This window comes from Moschus berezovskii, chromosome 26 (assembly GCF_049115385.1).
Source record: "Moschus berezovskii isolate FMDL1 chromosome 26, NW_MosBer_1.0, whole genome shotgun sequence".
Taxonomy (NCBI): Eukaryota; Metazoa; Chordata; class Mammalia; order Artiodactyla; family Moschidae; genus Moschus; species Moschus berezovskii.
In genome coordinates this window covers 42,333,315-42,348,665 of record NC_142485.1, presented here as the reverse complement: position 1 = coordinate 42,348,665, position 15,351 = coordinate 42,333,315, and the positions used below count along the sequence as shown (strand labels likewise).

At 41.2% G+C, this 15,351-nt stretch overlaps 1 protein-coding gene across 1 annotated transcript in view; it reads right to left on the bottom strand.

Annotated features, from left to right (window-relative positions):
* CSMD1 (CUB and Sushi multiple domains 1) overlaps positions 1 to 15,351 on the bottom strand; it is a 1,848,896-nt gene that overhangs the window by 478,887 nt on the left and 1,354,658 nt on the right. The window contains exon 13 of the mRNA XM_088832674.1: positions 3,830 to 3,942. Coding sequence (XP_088688800.1) covers positions 3,830 to 3,942 — 113 coding nt within the window. The remainder of the gene's footprint in view (positions 1 to 3,829; positions 3,943 to 15,351) is intronic.

Genomic DNA, 15,351 nt, shown 5'->3' with positions numbered 1-15,351 from the left:
CCTTGGACTGGCTCTCTCACGAGGACTGATAGCCACCCACTTTTTCACTACATCTGAGGCTGTAGCTATTAACCGGCTATCGAGGCTGTTAGCAGAGTACTGATTAGGAGTGAATGTGATTCTAACTTACGCTGTATGGTCATCAAACTGAATCATGATGCCTGGAGGAATATTCAGTTATAACTGAGAACACTTACATTCGTTAATGTTCAAGGATCCTCAATTTGGGAATGATGCTCCTCTCTCAAGTCTTTACCCTAGTCTTTATGGCACGTGTCTTAGAACTGCTGGGTGTAATTCACAGTCACTTGCTGTTGGGGAGTGTCTGGTATTTGACAAAGGTGTTTAGATTCTACCAGAGGTAGGAGCAAGCACAGGTCAGGTGGAAAGGACTCTACCTCTGCACACTTTCTTAAATGACGCAATCACGTAGAAGGTCGGTTAAAGGCCACCTCTAAGACCCCAGATGTCAGGACGTCTTCAGCAATCATCTGTTCATTCTGGCCGCCACCTTCACACAGGCTCAAATACCTTTCGGGAGCATTTCTCATTAAAAAGAGTCAGGACATCCCCCTCACAGCCAACCTCCAGCAAGGAGGAATCTTCACTCGGTGTGGGTGAGGACACTCCTGTAGGGGCCTCTAGTCACCACAGGACTTTTCAGTGTGGTCACTCTCCTTCATCTCATGTGGCAAGGGTGTAGCCCTGCTATGCTGCCTTCACCGTTGGGCCCAAGACACCCTTGCCCACTGGCTTTATGGTTTTGACATTGGGAAATGCTTTCAATTACCTGCCCCTTTGGCTTTGTGAGCAATAAGTACTAGCTGCTTTTTTTCAGTTGCTGAATACCCAACAGTCAGCACTTGGAAGACAACAGCACACTGCTTCTTTGCTCAAATTCACAAAATAAAATGCAATAAAGCAAACTCCCAGCTCTCCAGATTGGTATTTCTCATTTTCACATATGTCCACACATATTTGTCATGTCAAAGATTTCAATGAACTCTGTAATCAGTGGAGCCAGTAAGATGTTTAAAAAATGGTATCAAAGAAGAATTCAAAGAAAATGTACATATAGATAATTAGCAATACTGAAATAAAACTGCTAATAGATGCAAAAGTCTTCAATATCCACAATCGAAACTCCCCCATGCCAATTTTCTAATTTTTTCTGAAAGTAACTTACAAATTCTTTCTTTATATGGGTCCCCTTATCAGTAAAATAATCCAAATAAAATAATCACTATTTCTACTTTATTATAGTTCTTTAAAATTTGTTACTTCCTTAGAATTTTGAAACTTATGGAAAATATCTAAACTTTTGAAAATTTAAATAGTTATGTGGGACAATGTTTTATTCTGAATACTTACATTTTCTTAGATTATGGTTTACAATGAGCAGTTTCCTTCAAATAGTAGATCTTTTCTGTGTCAGTAAAAATTGTATGTTTAAGATGCAATTTCCTGGTAATTTTGATCAACTATCAGTGCCAAGGTATTTATAAGAGAATATAAAATGATCCTGAAAAGGCTTCTCATGGCTATAACTTGAATTCAAGATGAGAACAGGCTCTTTTCAAACTTATTGAAAAACGACTGCAAATCAGTCATGGCTTTTTAAAGTATGTCAGTATATGCAAGGGCTTCCCTGGTAGTTAGACAGTAAAGAATCTGCCTGCAATGCAGGAGATCCAGGTTTGATCTCTGGGTCTTAAAAATCCCCTGGAGAAAGGAATGGAACCCACTCGAGTAATCTTGCCTGGAAAATCCCATTGACAGAGAAGCTTGGTGGGCTACAGTCCCATGGGGTTGCATAGAGTTGGACACGACTGAGTGACTTTCACTCACTCACTCACAGTATATGTAAATAGCAGCTTAGATATATATTTTAAGTTTTATAAATAAGTTATTTTATATAATAATTTATAAAACATTATTAATATTAGTAAGGTCACCGCATCATTTCTGGGGACACAATTCATTATTTCTTTTAGTCAAGTACATAAAGGATCTAAGCTGAAGATACAAGCAGTACATCCATCACTGCTTTGGTTTTGCATAAATGCAAAGGAAGAATTTAATATGCCCATGAGCCTTTTTAAATGTTTATTTCTTGAGTTAAAACAATGTAATTACTGATACAGAGAACGAGAAAGGAAGGCTCTACAGCTGAATGGTCCGTGTGTTCCTGTGTGTATCTTTCTGCCTGTTAAAACAGATGTGCTTCCCGACAGCTCTGCGTTGAGGTTGGAATATCATGAAGATCATTTCCGCTCTTCCTCTTCTGGTCTCAGATCCCCTTCTAATTTGTCTCACTCTCAGTTCTTTACCATTTCTAGCGATCAAGATATGCCAACCCATGGATCCTGGGATGCCCCGAGAGACATGCTGAGGGCTGACTGGCTGCTGCGTCATCACCTTTAGAACCAAAGTGTACAAGAAGGGAGTTACGTGGACTAAACCTCTGAGAACCTGAAATCGGAAGGCAGCTTGCTGATTTTGTTGTTTTTTGAGGTGTGGCAGTGAGAAAGGGTTTTCGTTTTCTTTCTTCTGTTTTTGGTGGGAATAAGGAAGAGATAATTTGGTTTTTAAAGATATTGTCATTGGATAAAGATTTTCCTGTGAGTCTAGAACTGTTTGGGAGTATCTAACAGAAGGAAATATCACTGATTTCCCAGAAGATGTTGTAGGACCCTTCAGAAAAATCAGGGTTGAGCCGAGGCTGACAATATAGATGGGCACTTGAGTTTGGTAGCTGTTTCCCGCACCTCCAGCCAATACTTGAGTCAATAGCTGAATATCTGAGGGTCTTGCAAAAGCATGACAATATAGGTCACCTCGGGTGCATTATATTATTCTTTCTACTTCTGTTTACATTTTGAAATTTTTCAAAATTAAAAAAAAGTTTTGAAAGAGAGCTATCAATATGCCCCAGACAAAAGTTGTGTTTCTGGGATTTCCCTGGTGGCCCAGGGGTAAGAATCCACTTTGCAATGCAGGGGTCTGCTCGGAGAACAGGTGTGGATCCCACAAGGTGTGGAGTACCTAAGCCTCAAGCTGCAAACTGCTACAGCCCACGTGCCCTGGGACCCGTGTGACACCACCACTGCAGCTGGAGCACCACAGAGGGAGAGTCCACGCTCCCCAGCTAGGATCTGACGCCAGCACAGAAACACAGGTGTGCTCCCTAGGACACCCAGATGCAAGAATGTAGGTGGAACAGTGGGGTAGTTTACACAGGCAGCATGCAGAGCGCAGGGCACTGGGTCACCTTCACTGCAGCAACTCTCAGCATCCCACCACTCAGGGATGAAGCCGACTTCCCCAAAGGAACCTTCTCTTCTTCAGAGAAAGCACAACCATAACTCTCAAAGCAAGGTTGTTAGTCGATTCTCCCCAACTCTGTCGAGATTTCCCTGTGTTCCGTTAAAAAACCCACACATTTGTACATGAGGACGCATATAATAAGCTTCATCGATTTGATGCCGTTGAAATCCATACTCTGTTCTAAATGTTCCCCTTAGTTATAATCATGACAGCTTCCTCCCAGGAAGAGAGAAAATGCCAAGATCTACAGGTATGGACAATTCCATCACTTGCCCGTGATTCTTAATGTCACTCTCCATTTTGCCACCATAACGGCCAGCCTAAGAAGTCAATATATCCCGCTTGCAACAAACATCTCTAAATACAACTATAATTAATGAAGTTGCAAATAAGTCTCTATTTTTAAACATTGTTCTCACTTATCAGTTTCTTTTGTATCTGAAACGTAGAGAATGACCCTGGCCCTCTGCGAGAAAGGGGGTTTAGTGTGTTCAGGTCTTACCTTGGTAAACGGCTTTGAATCCAGGCGAGGCTATGCTGTCATCAGACTGTAGGTGCAGCCACATCTGGTTGCTCATACTCACGATGAGGTCAGGAACGCTGGATCCAGTGAGTCTGCAGAGATAAGAAACGCCAAAACCATGGGTTAATACACCAAATAGCTCCACTTTTCCTTGATGGGGCTGGGTGGGGTGTCCTTTTGCTTAAACAGGCAACCCATATACATATAAGACCTTCCTTCAAAGAATCTATAGTCATTTGTAATTTATATTCATAATCACAATATCACTGACCTTTCACAGTAATGATTCTATAACTGCAAACTTGTATCTTTGACTTTAAAAGTTGACATATGGTGACTGACACTTTTGTGTGTCTGGCACTGAAAGTTTCTTTTAATGTTGTTTAGCTGCTCAGTTGTGTCCGACTCTTTGCGACCCCATGGATTGCAGCATGCCAGGCCTCCCTGTCTAACATCTTCCAGAGTTGACTCTAACTCATGTCCATTGAGTCGATGATGCCATCTAACCATCTGATCCTCTGTCATCCCCTTCTCCTCCTGCCTTCAATCTGTCCCAGCATCAGGGTCTTTTCCAGTGAGTCAGTAATTCACATCAAATGGTCAAAGTATTGGAGTTTCAGCTCCAGCATCAGTCCTTCTAATGAATATTCAGGATTGATTTCCTTTAAGATTGACTGGTCTGATCTCCTTGCAGTCCAAGGGACTCTTAAGAGTCTTCTTCAACACCACAGTTTGAGAGCATCAGCTCTTCAATGCTCAGCCTTCTTTGTGATCCAACTCTCACATCTGTACATGACTACTGTAAAAACCATAACTTTGACTATATGGACCTTTGTTGGCAAAGTAATGTCTGATTTTTAACACGCTGTCTAGGTGTACTCCTGGAGTTGGTGATGGACAGGGAGGCCTGGCGTGCTGTGATTCATGCGGTCGTGGAGAGTTGGACACGACTGAGCGACTGAACTGAACTGAACTGAACTGTCTAGGTTAGTCATAGCTTTTCTTCCAAGAAGCAAGTGTCTTTTAATTTCATGGCTGCAGTTACCATCTGCAGTGATTTTGGAGCCCCCCAAAATAAAGTCTGTCACTGTTTTCATTGTTTCCCATCTATTTGCCTTGAAGAGATGGGCCCAGATGCCATGATCTTAATTTTTTAAATGTTGCGTTTTAAGCCAGTTTTTTCACTCTCCTCTTTCACTTTTATCAAGAGGTTCCTCTTCACTTTCTGCCACCTGGCAGGTGTCATTCTGCATATGTGAGGTTATTATTATTTCTCCTAGCAATCTTGATTCCAGCTTGTGCTTCATCCAGCCCGGTGTTCCGTGTGATGTACTCTGCAAAGAGTCAGATGTGACTGAGTGACTGAATGACACATATACACACATAATCTACATATAAGTTAAATAAGCAGGGTGACAATATACAGCCTTGATGTACTCCTTTCCCAACTTAGAACCAGTCCGTTGCCACATGTCCTGTCTAACTGTTCCTTCTTGACCTGCACACAGGTTTCTCAGGAGGCAGATCAGGTGGTCTGGTGTTCCCATCTCTTGAAGAATTTTCCACAGTTTGTTGTGATCCACACTGTCAAAGGCTTTAGCATAGTCAAGGAATCAGAAGTAGATGTTTTCCTGAAATTCTTTTGCTTTTCTATGATCCAGGGAATGTTGGCAATTTGATCTCTGGTTCCCCTGCCTTTTCTAAATCCAGCTTGAATATCTGGAAGTTCTCAGTTCATGTACCGTTGAAGCCTGACTTAGAGAATTTTGAGCATGACTTTACAAGTGTGGGAGATGAGTGCGATTGTGCAGTAGTTTGAACATTCTTTGCCATTGTCTTTCTTTGGGATTGCAATGAAAACTGACCTTTTCCAGTCCTGTGGCCACTGCAGAGTTTTCCAAGTTTGCTGGCATATTGGGTGCAGCACTTTCACAGCATCATCTTTTAGGATTTGAAATGCTACTCCTAAGTCACTTCAGTCGTGTCCGACCCTGTGCGACCCCATAGACAGCAGCCCACAAGGCCCCACTGTCCCTGGGATTCTCCAGGCAAGAACACTGGAGTGGGTTGCCATTTCCTTCTATTTGAAATAGCTCAGCTGAAATTCCTCATCTCCATTAGCTTTGTTCACACTAATACTTCCTAAGGCCCACTTGATTTTACTCTCCAGGATTTCTGGCTCTAGGTTTGTGATCATACCATCGTGGTTATGTGGCTCATTACGATCTCTTTTGTATGCCCTTCTGTGTGCTCTTACCACCTCTTCTTAATATTGTCTGCTTCTGTTAGTTCCATACCATTTCTGTTCTTTATTGTACCCATCTTTGTATGAAATGTTCCCTTGGTATGTCTAATTTTCTTGAAGAGATCTCTAGTCTTTCCCATTTTATTGTTTTCCTCTATTTCTGTGCATTGTTCCCTTAGGAAAGCTTTCTTATCTCTCCTTGCTATTCTCTGGAACTCTGCATTCAGATGGGTATATGTTTCCTTTTCTCCTTTGCCTTTCGCTTCTCTTCTTTTCTCAGCTATTAGTAAGCCCTCCTCAGACAGCCACTTTGCCTTTTGCATTTCTTTTTCTTGGGGATGGTTTTGATCACTGTTTCCTGTACAAGGTCTCTGGGTGCAGAATTTTCCATGCTCAAATGGGGGCAGCACAGGACAAACTGGGAGGTTTGGTCACCCTCTGTGGTGGACAGGTGTCCCTTCTTGCTGGGTGAGGGACAACATCACGCCATGAACAAGGAAGCTTGTCTAAGCCAAGAAAATTCTGGTTCATTCACATAATGCGTGGCTTGCGCAGTCTGGAATTTTTATGTACCTTTCCCACAAAATGCCTTTAAAAATTATATCTTAGGATGGACTCTTCTTGAGCACTACAGATAAATACCAAGCCATGGAATGACAGGGAGGAAACATGAACACATTGGCTAAGTGACAGAAACCAATCTGTTTGGCTGCATACAGTATGAGTCCTACTCTAGGACTTTCTAGAAAAGGCAAAACTATGGAGGCAGTTAAAAAAAGAAAATCAGTCGTGCCAGGGCTTGGGAAGTGGGAGGGATGAACAGGTGGAGCATGCGGAATTTTTAGGGTAGTAAAGCTACTCTTCATGGTACGGTAATAATGGATATATTACAGATACATGATGGACACTGTAATGATGGCTGCGCATCACTGTACGTTTGTCCAAACCCACAGACTTCAGCATCGAGAGTGAATCCTCATGTAAACCATGAAGTTGGGTGATGCTGATGTGTCCACAGAGATTCATCTTTGTTAAAAAAAAAAAATGCAGCACTTCGTGTGGGATCTTAATCACGGTGGGGGCAGGGGGCTGTGCATGTCCACAGACAGTGGTGGTGTGGAAAGCTCTGTACCTCCCTCTTAGTTTTGCTCTGAAAATAAACCTGCTCTAAACAAAGCTAGGGGAGACACACACACACAGGTCACCACACGTTAGAAGAATGCTGACCAGGAGAACAGCACACACAGCTGACAGATTTGGCAAATGCACTGAAGGTCCCTCCTGCATATTAACGCCCAGGTCACAGCGAACAGAAGTTTCAGTGAAGCATTCATCGTGTGTTAACAAAACAGTCCCACAGCGGCTCCATCAGCCAGTGAGAGCAAACACTAGATTCATTGACTGAAGTCAACATGCGGACGGAAAAGCACGCGGAAAGGGACAAAGTGTAAGAAAGAAAAAGTCAGTTCAGCCAAAACCAATGCCTGCGATCAGAGAGGAAGCTCCGCTGTGAGCAAAGTTGTTTCAGGGTAGGAGCACAGGGTCCGCGCCGTGGATCGCAGCGCGGGGGGCAGCGCGGCCTTCGCACCCGAGCCGCCACAGGGCTCGCTCCGCAGAGGGAGATGAGCAAGGTGGCCACACGCGCAGGTCCCCGGGGTCCCACAGATGAGAGCAGGGTTTCAGCGGGAGACGCGCAGGCGCGGAACAGGGGCTTCCCTCTGGAGATTCACCGCACGTGCGGCCCTGTGTGCTTGCTTGAAGACAGACTTTTTTCCTTCCCTTTGCATAGATTTTACTCACGTGTAACATATCAAAAACGGCACCGAGCATGGATGTCTGGCATTAATGTCTGCTCTGACTTATAAAATATACTACTCTTTCTTCTGTTGCTCAGTCCTTCCAGAAAGTATCCTTTCCTAACCTTCTGCTTTCAACTATTCTAGGTATATGAACATTTTACATTTGTCTCTTACAAGCGTCAAATATTTGTTTTATATTTTCTCAATTTTTATTTTAATCCAGAGATTTTAGACTTTTATTTAGAATATAATTACTAGTAAATGAAAGCTCATATTTCTGGTGTTCTTGCTTTTTTGATTAAGCCAATGTTTTTACTGTCTCTTTAACAGCGTATTTCTTTTCCCAAAAACTACAAAGATACCATTCTGTTATCTTTTTACTTCTTTTATTTATATTGAGGATACTTCTATCAATCTTATATTTGCACCTTTGAAAATCAAACTTCATTGCGTATGCTACCTGTAAGATGTTTCCGTTTTTAAGCAAATTTATTACAATGTGCCAGGCTGAGGTTTCTCTTGTATTATGCCAAATGTCTTCTAGAATTTCTTGAGGCTTTATCCTGATGCCTGTTGTTATCACTGGAAAATTCTTCGTGATACTGTCTTCAAATATTAATTATGTCCCATTTTCTCTTTCTCTGCTTTAATTCCAATTACACATGTATATTCTCTACATTTTCTTCTGCTTCAGGTTGAATATGTTCTACTATTCAATCTTCCAGTTCAGGCCATATCTATTGAGTTCTTTATTTCAGATGTTGTATTTTAAAATTCTTAAAACTTCCATTTGATTTGTTGTTATGAATTCCAGCTTTCTGGAAAAATTCTTGATCATTTTATTTATATTCTGAAATACATAATTATATATATATATAATTATCAAAGTCCCTTAGTGACAACTATACTGTTTAGATGTCCTTTTCTTTTTCTATTGTCTGTCTCTTGGTTTTGGGTCATTGGGGGTTATTTCCAGACACTTTGGTTGAGTGCTAGACTTGGTAACAAGCCACTGTAGAAGCTGTGCTTTCATCTTCTTCCTTGGGAAATTTAGTCTTCTTCTGGCAGTGAGAGTAACCACCTTGATTCAGTCTTTGGAAGGACTTCAGGCTTCTTTTCAAGGTTGTTGATTTCTCACTGCTTACGCCCTCTTCTGCCACAATTCGGAAACTACAGGTTTATATATTTACACACGCCTTCAGCGAGTCACGTTAATTTCACATCTTCCACGTTCCTTTCACCGTTTCCGGCTTTCTGTCTCTACCTTCTCAGTCTGAGTGTCTCCTGTGAACATCACTGAAGCAGCCTCCTAACTTATTCTCCTGGTTCTGGCACCACTTCCACCCACCAGCCCCGACACTTGCCTTAATTTTAAGTTTCTTAAAATGCAATTATCTTGTATAAAATTTTCACACACTGAAAAGATGTATAATGCCAAATTAATTACTTTAGAAATATCTGAGTGTAAATACTTTGAATTTATTGTATTTCTATACTGGACTTCATTTTAATGCAGTTTTATGTTGGTCTGCAGGTGCATATAAAACTAAATAAGCATGCACACTGCTATACTACAGAGTACCTTCAATCAAAATTAAATTAAGATAATGTGAATTACTTTAGTTTTAGAATTTAATCCTGATACTTAAGTGATTGCTGTGTTTATGAAAATTATTGTACATGGCTTGGTACAATCATTTCCTTTTAAATTAATTATTTAGCACATTTACCAATTAACCATTCAGAAAGTATTTTATGTTCTTTTTTAATTTTACAAAATTATTTTATAATTATTTAAAACAAAATACTTCCCTTTTTGTTCCTCTTTTTGTCTCCCAGAAGTATTTCAGTTTGCTAGTACCAACAGAAATATATGTTTAAAGTAAAGAAGCAAATATTATTACCCTCTGCAACTATTTGTTGAAAACAGGATTTTTTTTTCTTTCAGCAATTTATAGTTGAAAAGTAAATAAATGCTAGTTTTGGTAAAATACTTTAACAGCTATCACAACACATAAGCTATGTGTTTTCTTTAAAACAGCTTTATTTTATCCAAAATTGACCTTCTAGTATATTTAATGTTTTAAATTAAACTTAAAAATAAGATTATTCTAACTAACCACTAATATATTCAACTTATTTATTAGGAACTATATTAAAATAGTCTTTTGGGAAACAAGCCATCATATTGGAAGCATCTGGCTGCCGACCACCCTCTTCTTCCATCTCGGAATTCTTAACCTGTTGCTCCAGTCATACTGGTATTTTTAACAATTCTCTAAAAATATCAGCACTTCTAGGCCTCCAGGATTTTGGTAAATACTGAAATCACTGCCCGGAGTGCCTATGCTCCCTGGATAGGAACCAGGAGTTCTTATAGACTTTGAAGATTCTCACTTCACATTTCTTAACTCCCTTAGGTTAGGCAGGTAATTTTTTATTTATTTTTTCTTCTCCAGGTCATTGTAGAATAGTACCCTGCAGACACCTCACAAATGTATCACAGAAATCTATTAATACTTCCTCCTTCTCCTTCCAAATTCTAAACCTCCTTGAGTGCAAGTATATGTCACCTGACCTTTTAATCCCCAGACTCTTGCATATAAAATGCACCATTGCTTTAAATAACTTCATACATGAAAAAAACCATAAATCAATCCCTATTAAAATTCATTAAATGGAATATCTCCCACTAATGATTTAAATCTTCATCTGATCTTAGCATACCAAGGACTTGGTATCTGAGGTTCTGTTGAAGCTGTGCCTTTAAGTTACCCTGTGATTTTAGCTACATTTTCTTACATCTATGTCAGTTTCTTCATCTGGGAAATGATTGCATGAAATTACCTTAGAGGAGTCTTTTAGACCTAAACTTTTCTTACCTCCTTGATAGAGTTCAGCCCTAGTGGAGCCATGGTAACCTCAGTGGTTTGACATGCCTCCTTGAAATAGGATCAGTGCTGACCTGAAAGACTTATAGTCAGAGAAATCAGCAGTTCCTTTGAATATAAGTCCCAGCATATTGAATCATTAACCCAAAAGGAAGAAAATGACTTTTGATTGTGTGTTTGTTCCTTTCCTACAACCAGGATGCACTGCTAACAAGAGAACAGCTAAATTCTTTCACAGGAAAAGGAGTTATTGTTCTTTAAACTTCACGGGTGGCTCAGATGGTAAACAATATGTCTGCAATGTGGGAGACCTGGGTTCGATCCCTGGGTTGGGAAGATCCCCTGGAACAGGGAATGACAACCCACTGCAGTATTCTTGCCTGGAGAATTCCATGGACAGAGAAACCTGGGCCCTGGCAGGCTACAATCCATAAGTTGCAAAGAATTGGACACAGCTGAGTGAGTAACATTCTCATGAAGCAATAAAGGAGTTCTCTGGTGGCTCAGATGGTAAAGAATCTGCTTGCAAGGCAGGAGACCCAGGTTCAATCCCTGAGTCAGAAAGATCCCTTGGAGAAGGGAATAGCTGCCCATTCCAGTATTCTTGCCTGGACAATTCCACAGACAGAGGAGTCTGATAGCCTATAGTCCATGGAGCCACGAAGAGTCAGCTAACACATGTGGCAATAATTTCATAATGCTTTGTTTGCTGCTAATATTACAGTGTATATAAAAGTCGTCTCATTTCTGAACAGGTCTTTTGGCCCAAGTTGAAAGAGTCAACATTTCTACCCTCATATATTAATACATGAAATATGTTTTCTGGAAAAGCAGTATAAACTCAAACTGACAATTTTCACTCAGCACAGCATCCTACAATTCCAAAGTCATGTGGAGTTTGTAGTTTGTTTCTTGATACTGATGAATAGAACTTTCTTGTATGACAAAGATATGTTTATTTACTTACCTATCCAAGGACATTTATGTTGTTTACAGTTTGGTAATTAGGAATAGAGTTAACTCTATTAATACATGGCAAATTTTATTTCCTTATGATAAATCCTACCTAGGAGAGGGATTGCAGGATTATATGATAAATAAATATTTAACCCTATATGAAACTGCCAACCTGTTTTCCAGAATGGCTGTACCATTTCACATCCCCACTTGCAGTCTCAAAGAACACATAGCATGTAATTCTATGAAATTAAAAGACGCTGAGAGAAGGAACAAGATGGCGGAGGAATAGGACGGCGAGACCACTCTCTCCCCCACAAATTCATCAAAAGAACATTTGAACGTGGAGTAAAGTCCACAAAACAACTTCTGAATGCTGGCAGAGGACATCAGGCACCCAGAAAAGCAGCCCATTGTCTTCAAAAGGAGATTACCCGCCAAATGGTAACTCCCAGCGGAGAAGCAGCGCAGGCGCCTGCATACGCCATTAGCAAGCGGGCAGGGAGGAGCCGGCTGAACTGCTTAGAGAGAGGACTGGGCTTGAATACTGCGAGAACAATCCAAGAGAACTGGGGATAGCAAAGCAGACTGGGATAGCTTCCCGACGAAAAGGCGGAAAGCTCTAACCTAAGATTCTGCCAGCCCCACTCACAGAACAAAGGGCTGAGCAGAGCAAGCTGGCTGCGGTGGGCCCATCCCCCATCCCCCGCCGAGACAGGCAGGAAGGGCAGCCAGAGCCGGAGGGGGCAACCACGGCCCCAGAAAGGCATCTGATACAAACTGCAGGCAGGCTTGTTGGTATTCAAGACTTCCTGGGCTCGGGCCTGTTGATATCTGCCTGAGAAGGTGCGCCAGTTGTACACCCAGAAAACCGAGAGGCAGGGACTGGGGAAGCGATAAGTCGCAGCGACAGTGCTCACCAAACTCCTGGTCACCTGAGCTGCTCAGACTGGGGAAGGCACAAAACGCAGGCCCAACCAAGTCTGCGCCTTTGTGGAGTACCCGAGAACCTGAACTTGAGCCGCTCAGACCTGGGAAGTGCATACAACCCAGCGCCGGCCTCGGACAGTTATCAGCAGAGTAACCTAGAGCCTGTGCAGTGTAGACTGGGACAGCAAACGCGCTGTGAGGGGGGGCAAACTCAGTGTGACCGAGACGCTGCGAGCACTCCCCACAGACGCCAGAGATATTTGTCTGCAGCGTTCCTCCCTTCCCAGAACAGGACTGAACAACTGAGCCTTAAAAAGTGTCCACCCGCACCCTAGTGTCAGGGTGAAAATTAGACACTGAAGAGACCAGCAAACAGAAGCTAAAACAGAGGGAACCACCTTGGAAACGACAGATAGAGAAGTCTAGAGACTACTCCAAGAATAAGACCAAAACCAGAGGCAAGAGGCTTAAGCCCGAATCCTGAGAACACCAGAGAACTCCTGACTCCAGGGAACATTAATCGATAGGAGCTCATCAAATGCCTCCATACCTACACTGAAACCAAGCACCACCCAAGGGTCAACAAGTTCCAGAGCAAGACATACCACGCAAATTCTCCAGCAACACAGGAAAATAGCCCTGAGCTTCAATATACAGACTGCCCAAAGTCACTCCAAACCCACTGACATCTCATAACTCATTACTGGACACTTCATTGCACTCAGAGAGAAGAAATCCAGCTCCACCCACCAGCATACCGACACAAGCTTCCCTAACCAGGGAACCTTGACAAGTCACCCGTCCAACCCCACACACAGCGAGGAAACTACATAATAAAAAGAACCCCACAAACTGCCAGAAGAGGGAAAGGCCACCCCAAGCAAAGCAATATAAGCAAGATGAAGAGGCAGAGAAATACCCAGCAAGTAAAGGAACAAGATAAATGCCCACCAACACAAACAAAAGTGGAAGATATAGGGAATCTACCTGATAAAGAATTTCAAATTTTGGTGGTGAAAATGATTCAAAATCTTGAAAGTAAAATGGAGTTACAGATAAATAACCTGGAGAAAAGGATTGAGAAGATGGAAGAAAAGTTTAATAACGACTTAGAGGAAATAAAACAGATTCAATATACAATGAATAATGCAATAGATGAGATGAGAAACACTCTGGAGGGAACAAACAGTAGAATAACAGAGGCAGAAGACAGGATAAGTGAGCTAAAAGATAAAATTGTAGAAATAAATGAAACAGAGAGGAAAAACGAATTAAAAGAAATGAGGACAATATTAGAGACCTCTGGGACAATGTTAAACGCCCCAACATTCGAATCATAGGAGTCCCAGAAGAAGAAGACAAAAAGAAAGACCATGAGAGAATACTTGAGGAGATAATAGTTGAAAACTTCCGTAAAATGGGGAAAGAAATAATCACCTAAGTCCAAGAAATCCAGAGAGTCCCCAACAGGATAAACCCAAGGCGAAATACTCCAAGACACATATTAATCAAATTAACAAAGATCAAACACAAAGAACAAATATTAATAGCAGCAAGGGAAAAGCAGCAAATAACACACAAGGGGATTCCCATAAGGATAGCAGCTGATCTTTCAGCAGAAACTGTTCAGGCCAGGAGGGAATGGCAAGACATACTTAAAGTGATGAAAGAAAATAACCTACAGCCCAGATCACTGTACCCAGCAAGGATCTCATTCAAATATGAAGGAGAAATCAAAAGCTTTACAGACAAGCAAAAGCTGAGAGAATTCAGCATCACCAAACCAGCTCTCCAACAAACGCTAAAGGATTTTCTCTAGACAGGAAACAGAAAGGGTGTATAAACTCGAACCCAAGGCAATAAAGAAAATGGCTATGGGATCGTACTTATCAATAATTACCTTAAACGTAAATGGGTTGAATGCCCCAACCAAAAGACAAAGGCTGGCTGAATGGGTACAAAAACAAGACCCCCATATATGTTGTCTGCAAGAGACCCACCTCAAAACGAGGGACACATACAGACTGAAAGTGAAGGGCTGGAAAAAGATATTCCATGCAAATAGAGACCAAAAGAAAGCAGGAGTAGCAATACTCATATCAGATAAAATAGACTTTAAAACAAAGGCTGTGAAAAGAGACAAAGAAGGAAACTACATAATGATCAAAGGATCAATCCAAGAAGAAGATATAAAAATTATAAATATTTATGCACCCAACATAGGAGCACTGCAATATGTAAGACAATTACTAACAAGTATGAAAGGGGAAATTAACAACAATGCAATAATAGTAGGAGATTTTAATACCCCACTTACATCTATGGATAGATCAACTAAACAGAAATTTAACAAGGAAACACAAACTTTAAATGATACAATAGACCAGTTAGACCCAATAGATCTCTATAGGACATTTCACCCCAAAGCAATGAATTTCACCTTTTTCTCAAGAGCACATGGAACCTTTTCCAGGATAGATCACATCCTGGGCCATATATCTAGCCTTGGTAAATTCAAAAAAATTGAAATCATTCCAAGCATCTTTTTTGCCCACAATGCAGTAAGATTAGATTTCAATTACAGGAGAAAAACTATTAAAAATGCCAACATATGGAGGCTGAACAACACGCTGCTGAATAATGAACAAATCATAGAAGAAATCAAAAGAGAAATCAAAA